This window comes from Acipenser ruthenus, chromosome 5, assembly GCF_902713425.1.
Source record: "Acipenser ruthenus chromosome 5, fAciRut3.2 maternal haplotype, whole genome shotgun sequence".
NCBI classification, from domain to species: domain Eukaryota; kingdom Metazoa; phylum Chordata; class Actinopteri; order Acipenseriformes; family Acipenseridae; genus Acipenser; species Acipenser ruthenus.
Window position 1 is genome coordinate 29275708 of NC_081193.1, and position 20382 is coordinate 29296089.

The window sequence follows — 20382 nt, forward strand, 5'->3', positions numbered from 1 at the left end:
TTCTGACTCGACAATGTAAACAAATATGGTTGGGTTATAAACTAAATTATGCAGCAGTCAGGAAGCCACACTGAGGGTTGGATGCCAAAAAACTTATATAACTATAGTAAGAACTTCAAAAACATTTTCTGTTATTATTTCTGTTATTTATTTAAATATGCTGTATCAGCTATTTTTAAACAAAATATATAAAGTCGTATTTACTATTCAACCGTGCCTTGCTTATTTTCTTGACTGATTCATATATTAAATATGTACGGCAGACTCAACAATAGTGGAAAATTAAAGGCCCCTCGGGAAGACTATTGTTACCTCCAGGGTGCAATGCCTGCGGCTTCAGGCATTATAACCCCCTGTCAGTAACAATAGTCTTCCCTCGGGTCAATAATTTTCCACTATAGCCCTCCTCTCCATATATATATATATATATATATATTTATATATATATATATATATACCTAGCATCAAAATAATTTTCGATCACATCTAGTGAATTTTATCCAAATATAAGTGATACATTTCTTTTGATGATCATATATAAGTGATGAGTTTCTTTTGATGCTCAGTCATGTAAAAAAAACTTTTAATATTAAGGACAGTGAATTTGTGAAAGGACCTTCTTATCCAACATAACAAATTAACATGAATTAACGTAACTAGGACAGTCTATCAACCTCAGCCAGTAGGAAGAACTTTCTTACTGGCTTCAGAGCCTGGATTCTGTGAAAAAATGCTTGTGTGGCTGTTTCATGGAGACAATCTGGAGCTTGGAAACTACTGAAGCATCTCTAGAACTAGAGCCCTGCTTGCCAACCATACCAGTTTTACAAACTCCTTCTCCTGCAAGGTCACAAGATTTCCCCGAAAAGACCCTATAGTCAAATCACAAACCTCAATTCAACATAAATGTACACCAAAAAACATCAAACATGAATGTATTATTGTCCAGCCTAGTATACATATGAATAGATAGCATTTTGAAAGAGAACATTGGTACATTTAAAAATGTGATGTTTAAATAACAATTATGTTGCGGGCAGGTATCTACTGATTTTGACTGTTCTAAGCCAGGAAGGTGTGTCTCCTTTAATGCCAGCTACTAAATGGGTGGGGTGGTTTGGTTGGCCTAGTATGTGTAGACAGGGACAAGTGCTCCCTTGGGGGAAAAACGTTCAGCCAGAGGTATCATTGGACTGCATAATACCCTGTGCATTGGACACACACACATGGGTGAGCGATTCAGGCTGCTTAAAAGCATTAAAGGCATCATGCTTTCAGAGCTGAACATCTGCCATGGTAAATATAAGGAACTGGGCCTCTTGCACAGAGCTCCAGTGGTTTGCTGTGTTTACGGCTTGTCTGAATAAAAACCTTGTTTTGAGATTTTTGTTGCTAGACTGTGATATACAATATACAATGGATATTATGATCCATTAACTTTCATCCATTAGAAATGTTATTATATTTAAGCAAATCTGTGGTACAGTATACATACAAAAGTAATTCATTATGGAGAACTTTAACAGATTTTCAAATGAGCTTAAAAGACATATCATATCAAAGTGACTGGCTATGGAGATACCATTTTGCAGAGATAGGCACAAACATCTTCATTTGGTTAACAAATCAGATTCAAATGACCCATTGTCAAACTGCTCTGATAATCAGATATCACTTGCAGAATGCTCATTAATGTTGCTGTTTATATCTTAAGGTAAATAAAGGCATATACTTCAGCATACATACCTTATTAACGAAAACAGTAAAAAATGTTCACATACTAATTATTAGGAATTGTACATTTTAAATACCAAACCAAGATGGTCTTCATCTTCATACATGGGACTCTGAATGTAAGGGTATTAACTCATTGGTGGAGTTTCCATGCATGTGTTTTTTTAGCTTGAGACATTTGCTCGAGAAAAATGTCTTGTGTAAAATGCTTTTTTGGGTTTCCATTAGCTCAGTTTATTTTACTTGAGTAAACTGGGATTTTCACCTGACGTCATGCAAATGAATAGGAAAGGTGGGGGGTGATATGTATATTAGCTATGTGTAAAGTACTCGTGCTGTTTTTGAAGATTACTAGTGAAATTTTGTGAAAATGTGGTTTGTCATGTCGTTAGTAGTGAATACTGTTTCAACTAATTTATCTTACAACTCATTCATTAAAAATGAACTTGGAGGTATAAACTGAAACGGACCAACAGGTATTGCAGATCACCATGGCTGGAAACTGGCAGAGATGTTATATATATTTCCCTTTCATTGAGGCATCAGGCATTATAGGGAATCAGGTGATGCTGCGTATAGTACCCTGGCTTAGAAACCCCACCCGTCCAGATGGTTGACAGCTGCTGATGAAGCATTCAACACCACGCTTGGGCAAATACAGGTAGTGGTTGAAGAGGCGTTTGGGCACTTGAAAGGGAGCTGGCGGATACTGCTGAAATGGACTGAAGTGCGGCATGAGTTTGTTCCCAAAATTGCCACTGTCTGCCGTATCCTGCACAAACTCTTGTCAACAACAAAATGAGGTGTTCAGGAATCAGGCTCCCTGTGAGACACACGGGGAAGGATACCAGTGCTGCCAAGTCTCACGAGAAAAAAAAAGCAGCACTGCCTTTTAGAACAAGCACAAAACAAGCGCAACCCATGTTAGAGTATGGGTGGTTATGCAAATTTCAACATGGAAACCCCATGATAGTTGACACAGACTATCTTGTTTATACTGAAATGTTTTTGTCTTTAGTCATTAATAACAAGCAATTAACAGACTATATTTACTGTCACTTATTTCAATAGTTATTTAATGTGATACACCGCTTTTTTATATATTTAGTAGTCGCCAATTGTTTTTATTATTTTTTCTCCCAATTTAGAATAGCCAATTATTTTTAGGCTTAGCTCACCGCTACCACCCCCGGGCTGACTCGGGAGTGGCGAAGACGAACACACGCTGTCCTCCGAAGCAATTGCCATTGGCTGACCGCTTCTTTTTCACACTGCAGGCCCACCATGCAGCCACCTCAGAGCTACAGAGTCAGAGGACAATGCAGCTCTGGGCAGCCTACAGGCAAGCCCACAGGCGCCCAGCCAGACCACAGGGGTCGCTGGTGCGCGGTGAGCGCCCTGGCCACCCTAACCCTCCGTCCCCCCGGGTGGTGCTTGGCCAATTGTGCGCCGCCCCCTGGGAACTCCCGTCCATGGTCGGCAGTGGAATAGCCTGGACTCGAACCGGCGATGTCAAGGCCATGCGGAGCGTCTTTAATGGTGGCGCCACTTGGGAGCCCCCCTAGTGTAAGGATTATTGCCCACGTTGTCAAACAGGTAACACAGCAATAATTATTCATGCTGTGGTACGGAACAGAAAAGCCAGAGAACTTGTTATGTTTTTTATTTATTTATTTATTTTTTAATTGCTCTTACTGCAATGATTTAGAAGACAGATCTAGTGCACTAGAGCGGCCATTTTGAAAAGAGCTTTGAAAAAGATTTTAAAGTTGTCAGGATGTTAACAACGGAAAGGAAAAATGCCAATGGAAAGCAAAAATGCAGGTTAATTATTTAAACAGTTGTAGCAACAAGTGAAGACACTTAACACTATATTTTTCAGAACCCCGCTACTTACTCTTTAAGACATTTTTATCACATTCTCAAATATCTTGACTAGTTTGGCAGTAAAGACATATGAAGTGTATGCTAGTTAAAATGGGGTGTAAGCTCTTTCTATCTTTGATTATTCTCATAAAGTGGTCACGAGCCAAGACCATTTTATCAGTACTTTTTTTTTACAGCTTCTGGTAGCTTTTTTGGGACCTGCAGCATTCTACGTACCATATGTGTTGGAAATCCTCAAAAACCTACCTCTGCTGGAAAACACAATACCTTCCAGCCACTTTCTCTACATTCCTTTTCAGTTGCACATAACTTTCCTCTTTAACACTGTGCTCTGTCTACCCATGAACTTGGATTCAATAGATTCAAAACCACCATTTGCTCTCCTTTGACTTAAATCTGAGCTGCTGCCACTGATTTCCTTGTTTTAATGTGACTGTACTCTTACTAGAAGCCAGGTTTACCCCAGTACTGTAGATATCCAAATAGCTGTGTGTATCCCCATTCTGTATCCATGAGCCTTTTAATCCAGTTTGAAAGACATTCATTTTCTTCCCTATATTTACACATGCTGCTGGCTTACATGCCACTTGGTATCATAATTTCACTGCTGTTTTCTAATGCTCCTTTTACTACCTTTAATACAGAATGAGACTCAACGTTTTATGACCAGGGGCAATGGTTTTCATTTTATTTCATTATTAATAGTAGGGTAGGATGTTTTTTTTTACTGGATTTCCTTTGAAAGTCAAGTAATAATTTTCTTTAGTATGCTTAAATAGCTAAAAATATCATTGTATAGAAACCAGTTTAAGTAAATTGAGCACTCAATTTTCCCAATTCATCAAGGCTGTCTCGAATTACAGTAGGTGGTAATTTGATCTGCAGAGCGAATGTGCAGATGTTTTGTTTCGTGTTGTGAGCCTTATTTTGCATGCATTACTTGCCAGGTGTTCACTTTCAATTTCCGATTCAAGCCATGTTCAAATGTGCATTTAATTTAGCTGTAAGTCAAATGCTAGGTATAGACATAGAGCATTTGAAGGGGCTTTGCAGCAGCAAAATATGAAGTACTGCATTGAAAGTCATGTGAAAATTGATGGTCAATGTCAATGCTTTTCTTAATCAAATAACGGTGTATCAAGAACAAGTAATAACTTTGAATCTTTGATATACTGTATAATGTATATGTTTTTTATTTGAAAGACATGAAATGAGAGGTATTGTAAACTAACATTAATCAGTGACTGTCCCATCGTGTCCAGTACTGCCTGTAAGATCACATTCTTCTCTTCCTCCTTCATACTGTATAGATAGCAGGGACTGAGTCACCTCACCACTCTACAATCGCGTGCACATAATTTAAATATAACAAATAATGAGAAGTGAAATCAGTAGCTTCAGGGGCAGTTATATTTACTCACAGACTGTAAGCAAAAGTGATGCTTAACAAATAAATAAACAGATTATATCATTAAAATGTAAATCCTATACTGGGTCCTAAATGTTTTGCTTGGGCTATACTGACGCAGTATACAAATAATTTGTTCTCTAACTTAAAGAGTAAGTAGCTGGGTTCCAAAAAATCTAGCATTATACGTCGCCACGTTTTGCTACAATTGTTTAACTAATGTACCTATAATTTTTCTTTTCATCGTTAACATGTTGACAACTTTTTACACTTTAAAATCTATTTCAAAGATCTTTTCAAAATGGCCGCTCAGAACACCACTACTTACTCTTTGAGCATCGTGTGTTGTCATAATTGGACAAGTTTATGTGTTTACCCGCTAGCCATTTAATTGTTCATTGGTGATTGTGAAGGGGTGTGGTAGGAATTTAACAGAGTCTTTGAGTTTAATGCAACACAAGATGTTCCTGGATCTGCCGCTCCTCAGTACTCTGAATCCCCTTGGTTCTCAGGTCCGCGTCGGCACTTAATCCTCCAGTGAAGGCAAGGGTCAAAAGTAAACTCCGTGTTTGTTTTGATTTTGCAGCTCTGCTCCGTCTCGCTCCTGTACCCTCACTGAACCAACACACTCAGCTACACAGTTCTCTTATATGTACCAAGACCTGCCCCGTTAATCCGCTGCAGCCAATTGCTACTCGATGTAACTGCCGCTGAAATCTCGGTCTTAACTGGTAAGAAACTCAGTATACCTGTATAGCCGACCTTCCTAAGATGGCCACAGCAACCGGGCTCTATACCTACTGTATCCACCATATTGTCGAGGTCACGTCCGTCAGTCATCCTAGTGTCTCCGTCTGTCGGGAGGCCAGTTTTTCCAGCCTCCATCTTTCTTTACCTTGTTACAGTGATCAAAAAATATAATTAGCATTTCCTACTTAACAAGTTTTTACTCCACAAAGAACAGAAATATATTTTAATAACATAAAGGAATCTCCTTTGACGCTAACTAGTTTTCAGGTTCTGAGCCAAGATATGACATCATTTGTATAAATATGGCTGCAAGGGCTGTTTGCTTTAAATGGTCCCATGCCATACTTTGGTAAAAGAATGCCCACCTTGGAATGTTTTTCCAAGCGAAACTGTTTTCAGTCTCTACATGTTTTTTTTCTGCTAATTAGTTGTCTGCTACAGTTTCTAAAAATACACAAGAAATACATTATACTCCTATTTAAATAATTTATTTTAACAAAATCAAGAACATGAAATGTGGTAAAGTGAGAATACCACAATTAAGTGGAACTCTCATATGATAACTATGTACAGCTACTAGTCATGTATTTAAACTATGGAAAAATCCAATGTATACCAACATATATTCTTCTGATCAAAGCTGAAGAACCTAATGTATAGGACATTAAAGATACAAAATAGATTCTGATTTAATGAAATAATCAGATGGCAGCCTTATCAAGGTCTGCAGCATTTCTAGGCCTTCTGAGGTTAATGCCTATACTTTTTGGATTCACTTTAAAATATTGGCCACAAATTCATAATGAATTCCGACTGCATACCATAGGAATAACGCCTGAATACCTTATGCACTTCATCTGAGTTCTGAAGTAATTCATTTTCAATTCAGCCCTGTTAATTCATGTGGTTTTAATTACCCGTATTCATTCCATGTTCCTTTGTAACAAATGATGTTGGTTACATGTATAAGCATGGATTCATGCATGAATTAACACTTCTCACAATCCCCTGGTGGGTGAGTAAGAGGGTATGAATTAGTAAAGAATAAAGAGTGAATTTATTAGGATTTATTAGATGGAGGGGAAAGGGGTACCTAATGATGAATTAACAGGGTTGAATTCAAAGGAAGTGCATACGATATGAAGGTATTATTTCTGTCGTATTCAGCCGGAATTCACTTTATTTTAAACTGTTACCTCAGGAGTTCTTGAACAATTCGTGTACCTGGACAGAAAAGTGTGAACTGACACGTGTCATTTGAACAACTTAAGAAGAAACACCTCTTTCAAATATTCTATCCATGCTCATACCTATCAACATTGAGTTTTCAAAATAAGGGAGTTTTCGGAAACTGAAATCTTAGTGGCCTGAATTGGAAGTGAATACCTACATAAGACAAAGGCATACAACTATTCCACTTTATTATTTGGTAGAACCATAGACTGTGATACGGTCTCCTTTTAATTGGTTTTTGAAAGGAAAAGATATCAAACAGAAAAACAACCATGACATGCTTTCAATCAAATTCTGTCTTGGTCCTTACACTTTAGTCATTACACTGCACATATGTGGCGGATCATTAATACCACTGTCCGTAACATTTAATTGTCAACTATCTTCTATTTTAAATAAACACACTATTGCTATATATATATAAACACATATTATCAATCAATCTGCATTTCTAAAGCAATGTTGATGCTGAAATTGTAATAGAAACGCTTATCTTTCACTATTTGTGTGACTTTTAGACTTTCCTGTAGAATACTTTGCAATGTGTGAGTCTGGGAACATGTCTAATACAGGTTTGCTGAACTAGTCACAACATATAAAGGTCTCTGCACATGTAACTTTCTTGATCTCTGTCTTTCCTTTAGCAATGATTGATGTCATTGAAGCGCTGGTTTTCTGAGCGTCACTGGCTTTTTGGTGTTTTTGTGATCTTGTGCTTACCACAAACATCATTTTCGTTCCCATATCCCACCATCAAAATCAGTCCTGCATAGTTTACAGAAAATATGCCTTTTTCCAACATTGATTAGGAGTATGTGAGAATATGTTGTCGTCCAAGGAGCTTGAAATTTGCATCAATATTTTTGCTTTTTTTTTTTAATCCGTGAGGGCTTATCGCACGTGAAGCCATCGTAGATAATCAAGAAGTATGTGAGCTTACCTGCCACAGAGCTCCCTTGGGTCCTAAACCCTGCTAAGTACAGACAGGGATTGCAGTAACCACACACCAGCCATGACTTTTGCATTAATTAAAGGTTTGCTGACATAAAGTATGGTAGAAAATCTGTTCCAGGAGTTGTCAGGGAGAAGTGTCCAAAAAATGGGAGTCCTGGTGAATAAGGGAGAGTTGACAGGTCTGCTAGCTAAAAGTAATTTTAGTTCTGTAGAATCTGTTGTTTGGTATGCTAATTGCAACTGTGCTTTTGTATACTATATTTGTATATGTTATTGATATGTGCATATGGAATGGAACGTATATAGTGTTGCATCTAAAGATCTCCCTTTACAGTGACTAGCTCACTGTTTGGAGCATTGCTGTTTGTCATGTTTTTTCTTTCTATCCTATTGCAAAATGTAACTTTTTTTTCTACTAGAAACTGTTTGATGAAAACTGGCATCAGCTGCGCCTCCTTGTAACAGAGGAGGAGGCTACATTGTATGTTGATGACCAGCAGATTGAAAATCTGGAACTGAATCCTGTTCTTGGTATCTACATCAATGGAAAAACACAAATAGGAAAATACTTCAACAAAGAAGAAACTGTACCGGTAAGTTTCTCTAGGAAAACATTTCATAAACTGATTTTAAAAAACATAGAAGTCCATAGAAGACAAGTTTTTTGTGTCATTTTTAATGTACGTTTATCGCTTCCAAAGATACACATTATTTATTTCTTATATAGACCCTAAACAGTGGAAAGGAAACATCATGTTGTGTGAAACACTTAATCAAAGATTTATAAAAAACAGAGGTTAAGCAGCACAAGGCTGAATTTTTTAGGTTGTCACATGCTTACATCCAACCGGATATCATAATATGATGGCGAAAAAAAAACCCCAGAGGATTTTGTGTGAATTCTTAACACAAACCATCCAGATTTTCCCGAGTGGCGCATCCAGTAAAGGCGCTCCACATGGAGTGCAGGATGCGTCTTATAGCCTGGAGATCGCAGGTTCAAATCCAGGCTATGTCATTGCCGACCTTGACTGGGGGTTCCTGGGGGGCGGCGCACAATTGGCCGAGCGTCACTGTGGATCTGCAGTGTGAAAAATAACAGATTGACAGGAACATGTTTTGGAGGACGCGTGTTCAGCCTCCGTCGCCAGGGGGTTGCAGCGGTGAACCATGATAAAAATAATAATTGGGCATTCCATATTGGGGTAAAAACCATTGGCGACAACTAAATTTATAAAAAAAAAAAAAAAGAAAAAAAAGAACCATCCAAATTTGTAGCTTCCATTTCACAGTTACTTCCATTTGCAGACCACTGAATATTAGGAAGTCTATCTTAATGTCCAAATGTAGCAGATCTAAATGCTGCTGTCTAACTCTGTCCAGATGAGCTTTTCTTAGATCTCATAAACTCTTATAAATCCCAGTACCTAATATTGCCATTTACAGTGATTGTGTTATGATGTGTTTCCAGTTTGAGTTGCAGAAGTTAAGAATCTACTGTGACCCAGAGCAAAATAATCGTGAAACTGCATGTGAAATCCCTGGAATGGTAAGTAGAAATTACAAATGACTGTTAAATTACTATAATGTCTTTGATAGCAAAAATGTTTCTAGTACATAGATGATAATACATTTCGATTATTAAACATGCCTCATTCCTAGCATAGTACTCTGGACAAAAACCATGGCAGATGCCATGTGTACATTAAAGGTATAATCTTGGGTTAAGAGGCAACACTGATTGCAAATCACAGTACTTTTTAAAATGAAATTTTAGTAATTTAAACAAGACCCAATGTACTCACAATCAGATATGATTTGCAACTTGTTCTCTAGTATGTAATGTATTTTTTGACTTAAGTAATTGTAGCTAACAAAATAGTTCCATAAAGTTTCCCTGTCAGGCATGCCCATTCACGATAAACATCTCAAATGTGCTTTTTTGAGAAGAAATACATGTTTTAGCAAACACAATATCTAGTACTACATCAGGTTAAAGAAACTACTGTTTGCAAGAAATGCTTTCAGGTTGGCTTACATTTCCTGGGTGAAATTGTCCCCACCCCTTAAGGGCATTCATTCTTGTCAATAACCAACCAGCTGCTTCCTCCAATGACTAGCATGCTTTGGAGCCAGTAAGATGCTTTGATCCTGCTGGGGTGAAATGATCTAGGAAGTCTAGAAGTAACAGACTCCATAGAAAGCAAGGCAAGAAAATTGCGAACTTTCCTTGTACCGTACTTAATAATGCCAGATGTCATGTTACTGATTCAAACATTCAAAAATCTGATTCAAACATTCAAACTTCTGATTCAAACATTCAAAATTCTGATTCAAACATTCAAAATTCTGATTCAAACATTCAAAACTCTGATTCAAACATTCAAAATCCTAAAAGGTATAGACAATGTCAACCCGGGGGACTTCTTTGACTTGAAAAAAGAAAAAAGGACCAGGGGTCATAAATGGAGATTAGATAAAGGGGCATTCAGAACAGAAAATAGGAGGCACTTTTTTACACAGAGAATTGTGAGGGTCTGGAACCAACTCCCCAGTAATGTTGTTGAAGCTGACACCCTGGGATCCTTCAAGAAGCTGCTTGATGAGATTCTGGGATCAATAAGCTACTAACAACCAAACGAGCAAGATGGGCTGAATGGCCTCCTCTCGTTTGTAAACTTTCTTATGTTCTTAAGTTCTTACCTATTTGAAAACTATAAAGTGAATAAAAGTACATGATAGGTAAGATTCATTAAAACATTTTGTTAGCTATATCTATTTTAAAAACATAATTGTACTTTAAAAAATATTTTAAAAACTAGCATGTTTTTAATGTAAATATAATCTAATAATCTGTGTTTTCAGGATGGTGAGGTATGTATTTCGGCTTGTGATCCTACTAATTGACAAGGTAAATGCCCCTTGTATTTTCATTTTGGACCTCGATAAACAGACTAGGTGAGTTTTGGCAGTTTAAGTTTATTCCTACCTTTTTCTCCTGCCAAATGAGGCCAGCCTATTTTATTCTAGTTATAGGAATAGGAACAGGAATACAAAAGGGTAAATTACTTTCAGGAATTTAAGAAAATACAATGTATGTTAATAAATAACTATTTTATGATAGTATAGTGTTGTTTTTTATAACCCGTTTTTCTTATTGTTAATAATGTGATGAGTTAAGATTTGCTACAGTATGTTAAACATATGCATATATTTCTGTTTCTGTTCTAGTGTCTAAATGGTCATGGTGATACTGAGCCAAGTCCCGCTCCTTGCACATGCCCTCAAGGACCACCTGGACAACCAGGTTTGAGGGTCAGTTTATAAATTACAAATTGCCTTTCCGTTTGCGCCTGCTTTAAAAAAGGGGCCCAATGAAGGGTACTTGTTGATAAATGGACCAATGAGTTATGGAACCCAATGGCTTCCTGTACATTGTGATATCTGTTATTTATTTAGAGATATCTTTAAATGTCTTCCTGTTCATTTTGTGATATCTCTAAATGACGTCCTGTTCATTCTGAGATAGCATAAAATGAACAGGAAGTCATTTAGCGATACCTTGAAATAAAATATATATACATTTTATTGAACAGAATTTAGACAGAATATGTAACAGCATTTATACATAATTCATTGTCCAGATACTACAGATTAACATACACTTTGTAAACTTTAATTATAGACAAATTAAAGTAGTTAACTAGCTTTTAAACAATGATTAAATATGAATATTCACCTCTCCATTGGGAGCCATGTTGTGGATTCCGCAGGTTCTGCCCAACAGCCCTGGGGTTTAGGATGACTCTAAAGCTCTATCTGGCCCTTTACTGATACAGACAATGTAATTACACGTCATACTGTGTATGCTTCATTCTCTAGTAATTAGCATATCTTCATGCCTCAAGGATTTGTATTCTTAGGGTGTTTTCAGTTCCCGCTATAGTTCAAAGGTTTGTATTGCTCTGTGGCAGGGTTAGTGGTGCACAGAGTGTGGTTTATGTAGCACATGTGATGGAAAATATATTGTATTTGTATTTAGGTATGGGGACATGCACAATCACTTCACATGCAGATTCAAACGGGTATTTGTATTGGGGCATTGGAAGTGCACAATTAGTTCATGTGCAGTCTGTGCCAAGTACTTGTTGTTTGTTAGTGTTTTGTTTGTCTGTTTGTTTTGGCCACCTTGCCATTTTGTTTGTTCTGTGTTACTGTTTTGTTAAACCTTTTTATTTGTTAATTGACAATAAACCGGCGCAACAGCGATTTACTAAGCAGGCTGTGTCCATACAGTTCCTTGTCTGACATCACAATAGGAACCATCCTGTCACATGCTCTTTGAACTATTGCTCTGTTTACCATTTGCTGCTTCCTTAATCAAGGTAGTCGCACCTTTGGTCTAAGTTAAGTTGTTATTATTAATTGTTAGTTATTATTATAAAAATGTGTGTCAAGTCATTATGCTTGAGGTCATCTCATAGTTCACACACCCTTAGATAAAGGCGTCTGCTAAATAAACAAATGATAATAATAAAAAATGTATTTAGCTAAGTTTAGAAGCTACATGAATGTAATCTATTACTCTGTTTTAAAAAACAGTTTTTTTAGATTTTGTAATGGCTACATGTTCATAATGGAAAAACAGGCAAACCATTCTTGAAATGATGGTTTGATCAATGCCTACTACATCATACACAAAATGTTGGAAGGAATCTGAATGCCAATTCAAGGGCACTAATGGGGATGAGTCATTGGTGGAATAATACAACAGACATAATATTTTCATATTTTTGCATTGTATCAATACTAGCAGTGTGTGTTTATTTACAGTATCATATCATTACCTGACCCATATGTTACCTTGTCAAGACCAGGCAATACTTTCCAAATCCATTGTGTGTAACTTTTTTAATATTCTTAACTTCTCTGGTGATGCATCCATGCATACAATGGTGATAAATAATGTAACCTTATAAAAATATTTTTGGAAGAAGTTAAATTCGTGGTTTTAAGTTCTGGCAAAGATTAAATATGAAACATATTTTTCCAATAACAATGCTTGTTATATACTAATATTTTCAGCACATTTCACTGAAAAAAATAATTAAATGTTTGAGTAAAGTTTCAAAGTCTTTAGACGCGTAACAATCCTGATTCAAACAAACCATTTTAGGAATAAGCATTCTAGCATGAACATGCTGTTACTTTCTGATATTGTTCATTATTACAATATGTTTTGTGTTTTAAACCCTAGCTCGGCTCGCTGCCAATTTTATATGGAAAACTGTATTTTAATCATATCTGCTTAAGGTGTACAGAAAAAAGGCCCAGTTAAAGCCAGTTGTATGCTAATGCTGAACTGCTTTTTTACAGGGAGAGCGTGGGCAGCCTGGGGGTCCAGGGGATTCTGGAAGACCTGGTACAGATGGTAAGCCTGTGAGTACTATATAGTTTAATATAAAACATCAATACATACATGTGGTTTGATTTTTTAAATCAATGTACTTGAAAAAATGTGGTTTCATTCAAAATGTGAGTTTGGTAAAACTTTACAATGTGTTTTCTAAGTGTTTATTATTCTGCTTATTTATTACAATGTACCTACTGTACATAACCACATGGGTAATTCAATTTAATTATATACAGCACTCAGACATACGACACTCAGATACACGTCAGTCAAGTTTTAACACCCTTGTATTAAGAATAAAATCAACCCCCGTTATATATATATATGTAATAAATGAATGTGCTTACCCATCACACATGCGATTTCCGACTCTCTGATACAAAGCCCATCTCTTCAATGCTACAATGTATTTGATTAAACGTCACAACCCGTGTTTTATTTTATTTTTTCTTGCATGCGCAAATCAGTCTGTCTTTATTGTGCAGTTACACAGCGCAAATGATATTTTCAGAATCAGATCGTTCTGAATTAAAATACTTCTTCTGTTGAAAATATAGTACTGTACAAACAACACCAACTACAGTATATCTAAATGGAAGCCTATTTATTTTAAAACACAGTGTAATGTAATAATCTCACCCACAAATGTAATAACCAGCTGCCCAATATTGCATCCATGATAATGCCTGTGAATTACTTAGTACATGTTTAATTACGTATTTAAATAACAGTTTAACTTATAATAAATAATATTCATTAGTGCCGGTTTTGGAGGGGGCTCCAGTGTGCTTGTGAATGTTGTCCAATAGCATGTCTTGTTCTGTCTAAATGTTATATGTTTTCATGGGGTTTTGGGATATAAAATCACAGCTTGCACGCTGCTGGAGGCTGTGTTGTGGTGTCCTGACCTCGTGAATAAAGAATGTGATCTTGCTGTGGTCGTCTGGCTCCCTTTTGTTCCCGCGGATGTTATAATATAAAGCGAATTCATCTGTATTTGAAATGACAAAACAGTGGACATACTGCAGCAACTTTGAATTGTATTTCACCAGTCAATACATATGTTAACTATACTTCTTGAGTCTTTATCGTGACTGTGTGCTGTGCTCTAACTTTGAATTTCAAGCATGCCTAATTGTAAATGTAATCTATCTACGTGTGGCGGAGTGTCCCGCACCTTTGTTTATTATTTATTTATATTATGATTTATGTGTTTATGCGACGGCGAAAGCCGATATTATTTGTTATTGTTTTATATATATATTTTAAAAACCTTGTGAGGATGCGTGACTGATCAGCTACTGATTATTTAACTAGCTGACAGTCAAGCATCCTTATTAAACTCATGCAGACTACGGCCGAGGGGTAATAAGATCATTAATTAATAGCTAGTTAACCCCTTGGCCAGAATATAAAAGCCTGCAGCTGTCTGCGCTCAGGGTGAGGGTGTTCGAGAGTGGAGTGAGCAGTTAGGAGATAGAATTATTAAAATAGAGATAACAATTGCTAGACGTGCTGGCTAAAAACCAGCACGATACTTGTTAGTTTCTGTTTGTTTGGCCACCGCGCCTTTTTGTTTTGTGGTGTTTGTTTTGTTGAAATCTTTTGTTTTTGTTATTATTTAATAAAGCGCTGATCGCCGTAGCGTTTCAGTTTGCCCCGCCATTACTTGTTTTGGTTTCTGTTCTGGTCTGACGTCACCACACCTGCGCATGGCAACCACTCGGTCACACTACCTAATGGTAATAATGCCTGTAATTTTGCCGCTGCCTATATATCTAAACATGTAGTTGCATTATTATGTTCAATGGTATCTGTGGAAGAACACTGTAATTAAAATACATTTAATGTAAAGATTTTTATTCTTATGGGACTATCTCAGTTCGCATATTGGACATATTGTAATGTTTGCCATCAATGTAACATTTGTAATTTCTTCCCACAACAATGTTAATGTTAAAATAAACAGACACAAACAGTAAGTAAGTGTTTGTTACAAGACTTAAAACATCATAGTTTGGTAGCAAACTGCACAGGTGTGTAGAGTATGTAATGTCAGTTGGACATTGAAAATATATTTCTAGTTTGGAGCTTGTATTGGCACAGGTAGTGTTTACTTTAAGATGACGTAATGAAATATTACAAGGCATAGTTAAATACTAGCCCTACATTTTCATACTGCCATTCAAGTGATTCACATTGTGCAACTAATTTATGTTTAGAAGGGCATTAAACATGTTGAAATAATTTGCTATTCATTTATAGCCTCAATAACTGGCCAGTCAGTTGGCATGTGCAAACTATAGTTGTCATATTTATGTACAATCTTCTAGACGGCAGTTAAAATTACATTTGTGTGCTTCTCTGTATTTACTTTTGAAATTGCATGTTGAATAGAAGTATGTGTATCATAGTACTAAGAACTGCATCTAGCTGTTAGACCACATGTGGGAAAGGGTAATTAGGATGTCTGAGCTCTTGCTCACTAAGGGATTTAATTGTGAGGAGCCAGATGCAGTTATTTTGACGCCTAAGTATTCTTGTAAGAAATATAGCTAATCGGTACCAGACCATGCAGGTATTTATTTATTTATTTTTCTGTGAAACAACTAAATGGGCTTTTAAATTGGCCAAACCTTAATTTTTCAAGTTATTAATCTTTCTTAAAGCTATAGTGAAAACTAAAGTATTTTATGCTGGATTTTAACAGTATTTACATTAATAAAGATGAGTTACTTCTGCTTTTAAATGTAAAGGTAAGCCAATATAGTTGTTTCATAGATTTTTTTATTATTTATTTATTTATTTATTTATTTACGTATACATAAATAAATAACCCCTGCGCTGCACTGACTCGGGAGAGACGAAGACGTGTGCTGTCATCTGTCCGCTTCTTTTTCACTCTGCAAATCCGCCATGCAGCCATCACAGAGCTACAGCGGCGGAGGACCATGCAGGTCTGGGCAACCTACAGGCAGGCCTGTAGGTGCCTGGCCAATCTACAGGGGTCGCTGGTGCGCGATGAGCCGAGGACACCTTGGCCGACCTAAGCCCTCCCCACTCGGGCGGTGCTCGGTCAATTGTGCGTCACCCCCTGGGAATTCCCATCCACGGTTGGCAGTGTAATAGCCTGGACTCAAACCGCCGATCTCCAGGCTATAGGGCGCATCCTGCACTCCACGCGGATTGCCTTTATAGGATGTACCACTCAGGAGCCCACAGACTTGTTTTTTACATTTAATCAATTTTACTAGTAACATGTTTCTCAGTTGTGATTGAGATACACAAATGGCTTAACAGATATTAGTTGAATTCTTAAAGGTGTGTAGAAAAGTCAGGGTAAAACAATGAAAAAATCAGAAGCCCTATATATAAGGTTCCATGTGCAGCATGCTATATATAGAATCAAAGCTAATATAGATAGGGATAATATTTTCCTTTTCTCTGTTATGGTACTGATAGTTAAAATGTCTAAATAAGAAACATCTGCAGTAAGCCAATTTTGTCAGATCCTATTTTTAATTCTCTTGAAATAAATGCACTTTCAAAGGGAAGATTTTATTGTTGTCTACCAGAAACTCAAAGATCTATGGGATGGTACCTGCTCATAAAGGATCATCAGTTTTTAGGTTGCCTTACAAGATAAAAGAAGACATATAACTTGGCTATAATGCCTGTGAAAAGATTGCTGATTGCAGATGTTTCTTATTCTACCTAGCAAACACAAACTAATGAAGAGGAAATTGTGATTCTCTAACCCTTAGCCTAGTTGAAATAAAACCACATATGGAATGGAAATATCAATATTTGCATGGGGGTTGGTGTTCATTGTTTCCATTTAAGTGCTATACATCTTCCCTAGAGGATCATACGTTCCTGAATCACAAAGGAAAAATACATTGATTCTGTACACATTTATGGTATTACATTTTGGCAGTCTTTAATATTTTCCGATGAAAGAGTTACATCTCAGAATGATAGACTTTTAGATTATGAATGTGGAAAAGTTTTTTTTGGTAAATGTACACAAAGAGGTTAATGAAATACTGCAAACCAGTTAATGGACAAATCACAAGGTTGTGTGTAATGTAAAGAGGTGATTTTATCAAGATTCTGACTATTTGCACCAAAGTGGAAGTACATATGTAATCTGAACAAGCTAAGATTATTTCCTTTAAAAAGTTTGATCAAAAGTATCAGCAGCTTTAAGCCCTTATATGCTGTGGGAACAAACAGTGATCCCTTTGAACAACTGTAAACATCATGACGGTGTAACAGGAAGTGTTGTGTGATGCACTGCTGTTACAAATTCTCTTGTCTCTTGTCGGTTGTTAAGATGCTCACATTCGCTGATTCACATCCAGCCCTGTTAAAACAGCACCCCCTCATGCAGAGGTCAGTGGTGTCTGTAAAGTTGAACACTCCATGACAGCCCCCCTTATATTGAGTTTTAAGTGATTGTGCTGTAGCTAACAACAAACTTATTCCATACATTTTCCATGCTGTACACTTCAGTTCACTATATAGGTCTCAAATGTTTTGTTGTGAAAGAAATCTATGTTTTATCAAACATATATTGCTATTTTTAAACAGACATCTAGAGTATCTTGTGGAGTTAATCTATTTTTTTCTCCATATTAAAATGATATAAAAATATACTGTTGATTTTCATGCTAATAGTCATTCCTCACCCACTTCAGTGCCAAACATTTTGAAATAGCAGCAGTTTCGAGGATGGCTGTATTGAAATTCACTTTTGATCTTCAGATTTATGGTTTTTCCAGATTTACATTAAAGATCTGAGACTGTAATTGTCAGTTAACAATGTGGGCGTGTAGCTATGAAAGCTAAATGTATTTGATTTTTAATGCCTAAGGTCAAGTGCTACTGAGAGAGTCTTTGTACACATACAGAAATATTCCTTGCACATGCTACTTGACATTTACACACCAGAAGCGTATTAAAGAAGCTGTTTGTTTCATGATATTTTAACAAAAGATATGCCTTTTTAAAGTGAAGTCTATCATTGTTTTAAAAAGAGCAGGGGATTTAAAGATGACTATGTTGACTGCAAGGTTCAGATGAAGGCCACATCTTTAAACAGATTATTTTAGCAGATTGTGCACTGTTGTTCTTTGTTTTATAGAATCATCTCATTTTAACCCCTTTCTACATTCCCTGCCAGAGTACTAGCCATACTAGAAAATAAAAACCTATCCACTGCTGTTATGAGCTGACCCTCTGCCAGTGTCCTTTTTTGCTTGAAGTCGCCTTGACATAGAATCAGTGAAGATCTGAATCCCACCTAACCAGCTGTCCAGCAGAACACCCTTGAACTTCTACGATAGTTTCCTGTCAAAATCATCCCTTACAGAACAGCCAGTTTAGGATTGATACTGCATACATAATTGTAGAATAATGTTTATTTTCAACACCAGGGAGATAAATGCAGCCAGATACATAACCATTGAGGTGTGGGGTCCAGCATAATGCCTTGTCCAAAATATCCTAAACAGTCTTTAAGTGACAAGGATGCCCCACCATGTCGGTTTACTTGTAAACAGGACAGTTAATCACAACATTTAACATATGGTTCTGTGAATCTGGAAGTCTGGAAACTGTGTGTCTTGCAACATTGAAAACATTTGGAACTGGTTGATAGATAACATAGAAATGTAATGGATTATACTGTAGTTTAAATCTTGACCAGTTTATCCCTCAAGGGACTAGAGCATGGAAATCCTGGTGATTCGGTAGGAAGGTCGAAATATATCTATCTATCTATCTATCTATCTATCTATCTATCTATATATATATATATATATATATATATATATTTTTTTTTTTTATATAAGATTGCCTGGGGAATGTGAAGTTGCTGGTTTATGCCCAGCCTCTACCTGTTACAGATCTGATTAATAAAAAAATGTACTTTTAAATGATTTAAACAAACTTAATCAATTAATCTTTAATCACTTTAAAAACCTTTATTTTAATGCATTTATTATTACATCTTAGGGTATGCCGGGATTTCCTGGAAATCCGGGACTGCAAGGCTCACCAGGTATTCAGGTAACACCAAATCTGCATCGATTAAATCTTCATAGAACTCGTTCATACTTAACAAAAATCTCATCCAAATGTGTTTTCCTTCTAGGGACCACGTGGGATGATGGGATACAAAGGAGAGCCCGGAAGTCCTGGTGATTCGGTAGGAAGGTCGAAAAGTAAATGTATTTGTGCTGTGATAAAATCTTTATTTAAGTGTCATTCACACTGTAGTTAGACATGTTAATGTGTATTTACTGTATGACCACATGTAACTGCCTTTTTTTTGGTAGTGCTTTATGTAGTTGTGTGCAGTTACAAAAGTTACACATTGAATTACAGTGTGAATAAAGACACACAAAATAAAGTAATTACATGTATGGTGTTTTAATATATGGTTTGCATCTGTTGTCTTAACTGGCTCCTGTACATGTCTGAAGAGGGATGTATTAAAGAGTTTAGCAATTGATTTGGTTAAATTCATTGGGTGAGATAACATCCAATGCAATGTGACTAAGATAAGATTTATCCAAATTAGGTACAGCAATACACTATTGGTCCTTGACAGTGATTTTATAATATCAGTGCTGATAAATTCAGAAGCAACTGGTTACTTTCTAATAATACATCTTGTGTTGTCATGTGTTTGTTATTATTATTATTATTATTATTATTATTATTATTATTATTATTTATTTATTTATTTCTTAGCAGACGCCCTTATCCAGGGCGATTTACAGTTGTAAACAAAAAATACATTTCAAGAATCACAGTACAAGTATTAATCCAATTAAGAGCAAGATAAATACAATGACTTCAGTTCTAGTAAGTACAAGTATGTTACAAAATACGAATCAATATCGGAGCAGATAACCGTGTCAGTGATAGTTACATCAGGATACGATTAAATGCAAAATACTACAGATTGAATAACACTTGTGGCAGATTACAGTAC

General features: G+C 36.4%; 1 protein-coding gene across 1 annotated transcript in view; it reads left to right on the plus strand.

The window, feature by feature from the left end:
* LOC117402494 (collagen alpha-1(XXI) chain-like) overlaps positions 1 to 20382 on the plus strand; it is a 90270-nt gene that overhangs the window by 23309 nt on the left and 46579 nt on the right. Inside the window, exons 6-11 of the mRNA XM_059023966.1 lie at positions 8386 to 8559; positions 9438 to 9515; positions 11198 to 11281; positions 13343 to 13405; positions 19398 to 19451; positions 19537 to 19590. Of these exons, the coding sequence (XP_058879949.1) occupies positions 8386 to 8559; positions 9438 to 9515; positions 11198 to 11281; positions 13343 to 13405; positions 19398 to 19451; positions 19537 to 19590 (507 nt within the window). The remainder of the gene's footprint in view (positions 1 to 8385; positions 8560 to 9437; positions 9516 to 11197; positions 11282 to 13342; positions 13406 to 19397; positions 19452 to 19536; positions 19591 to 20382) is intronic.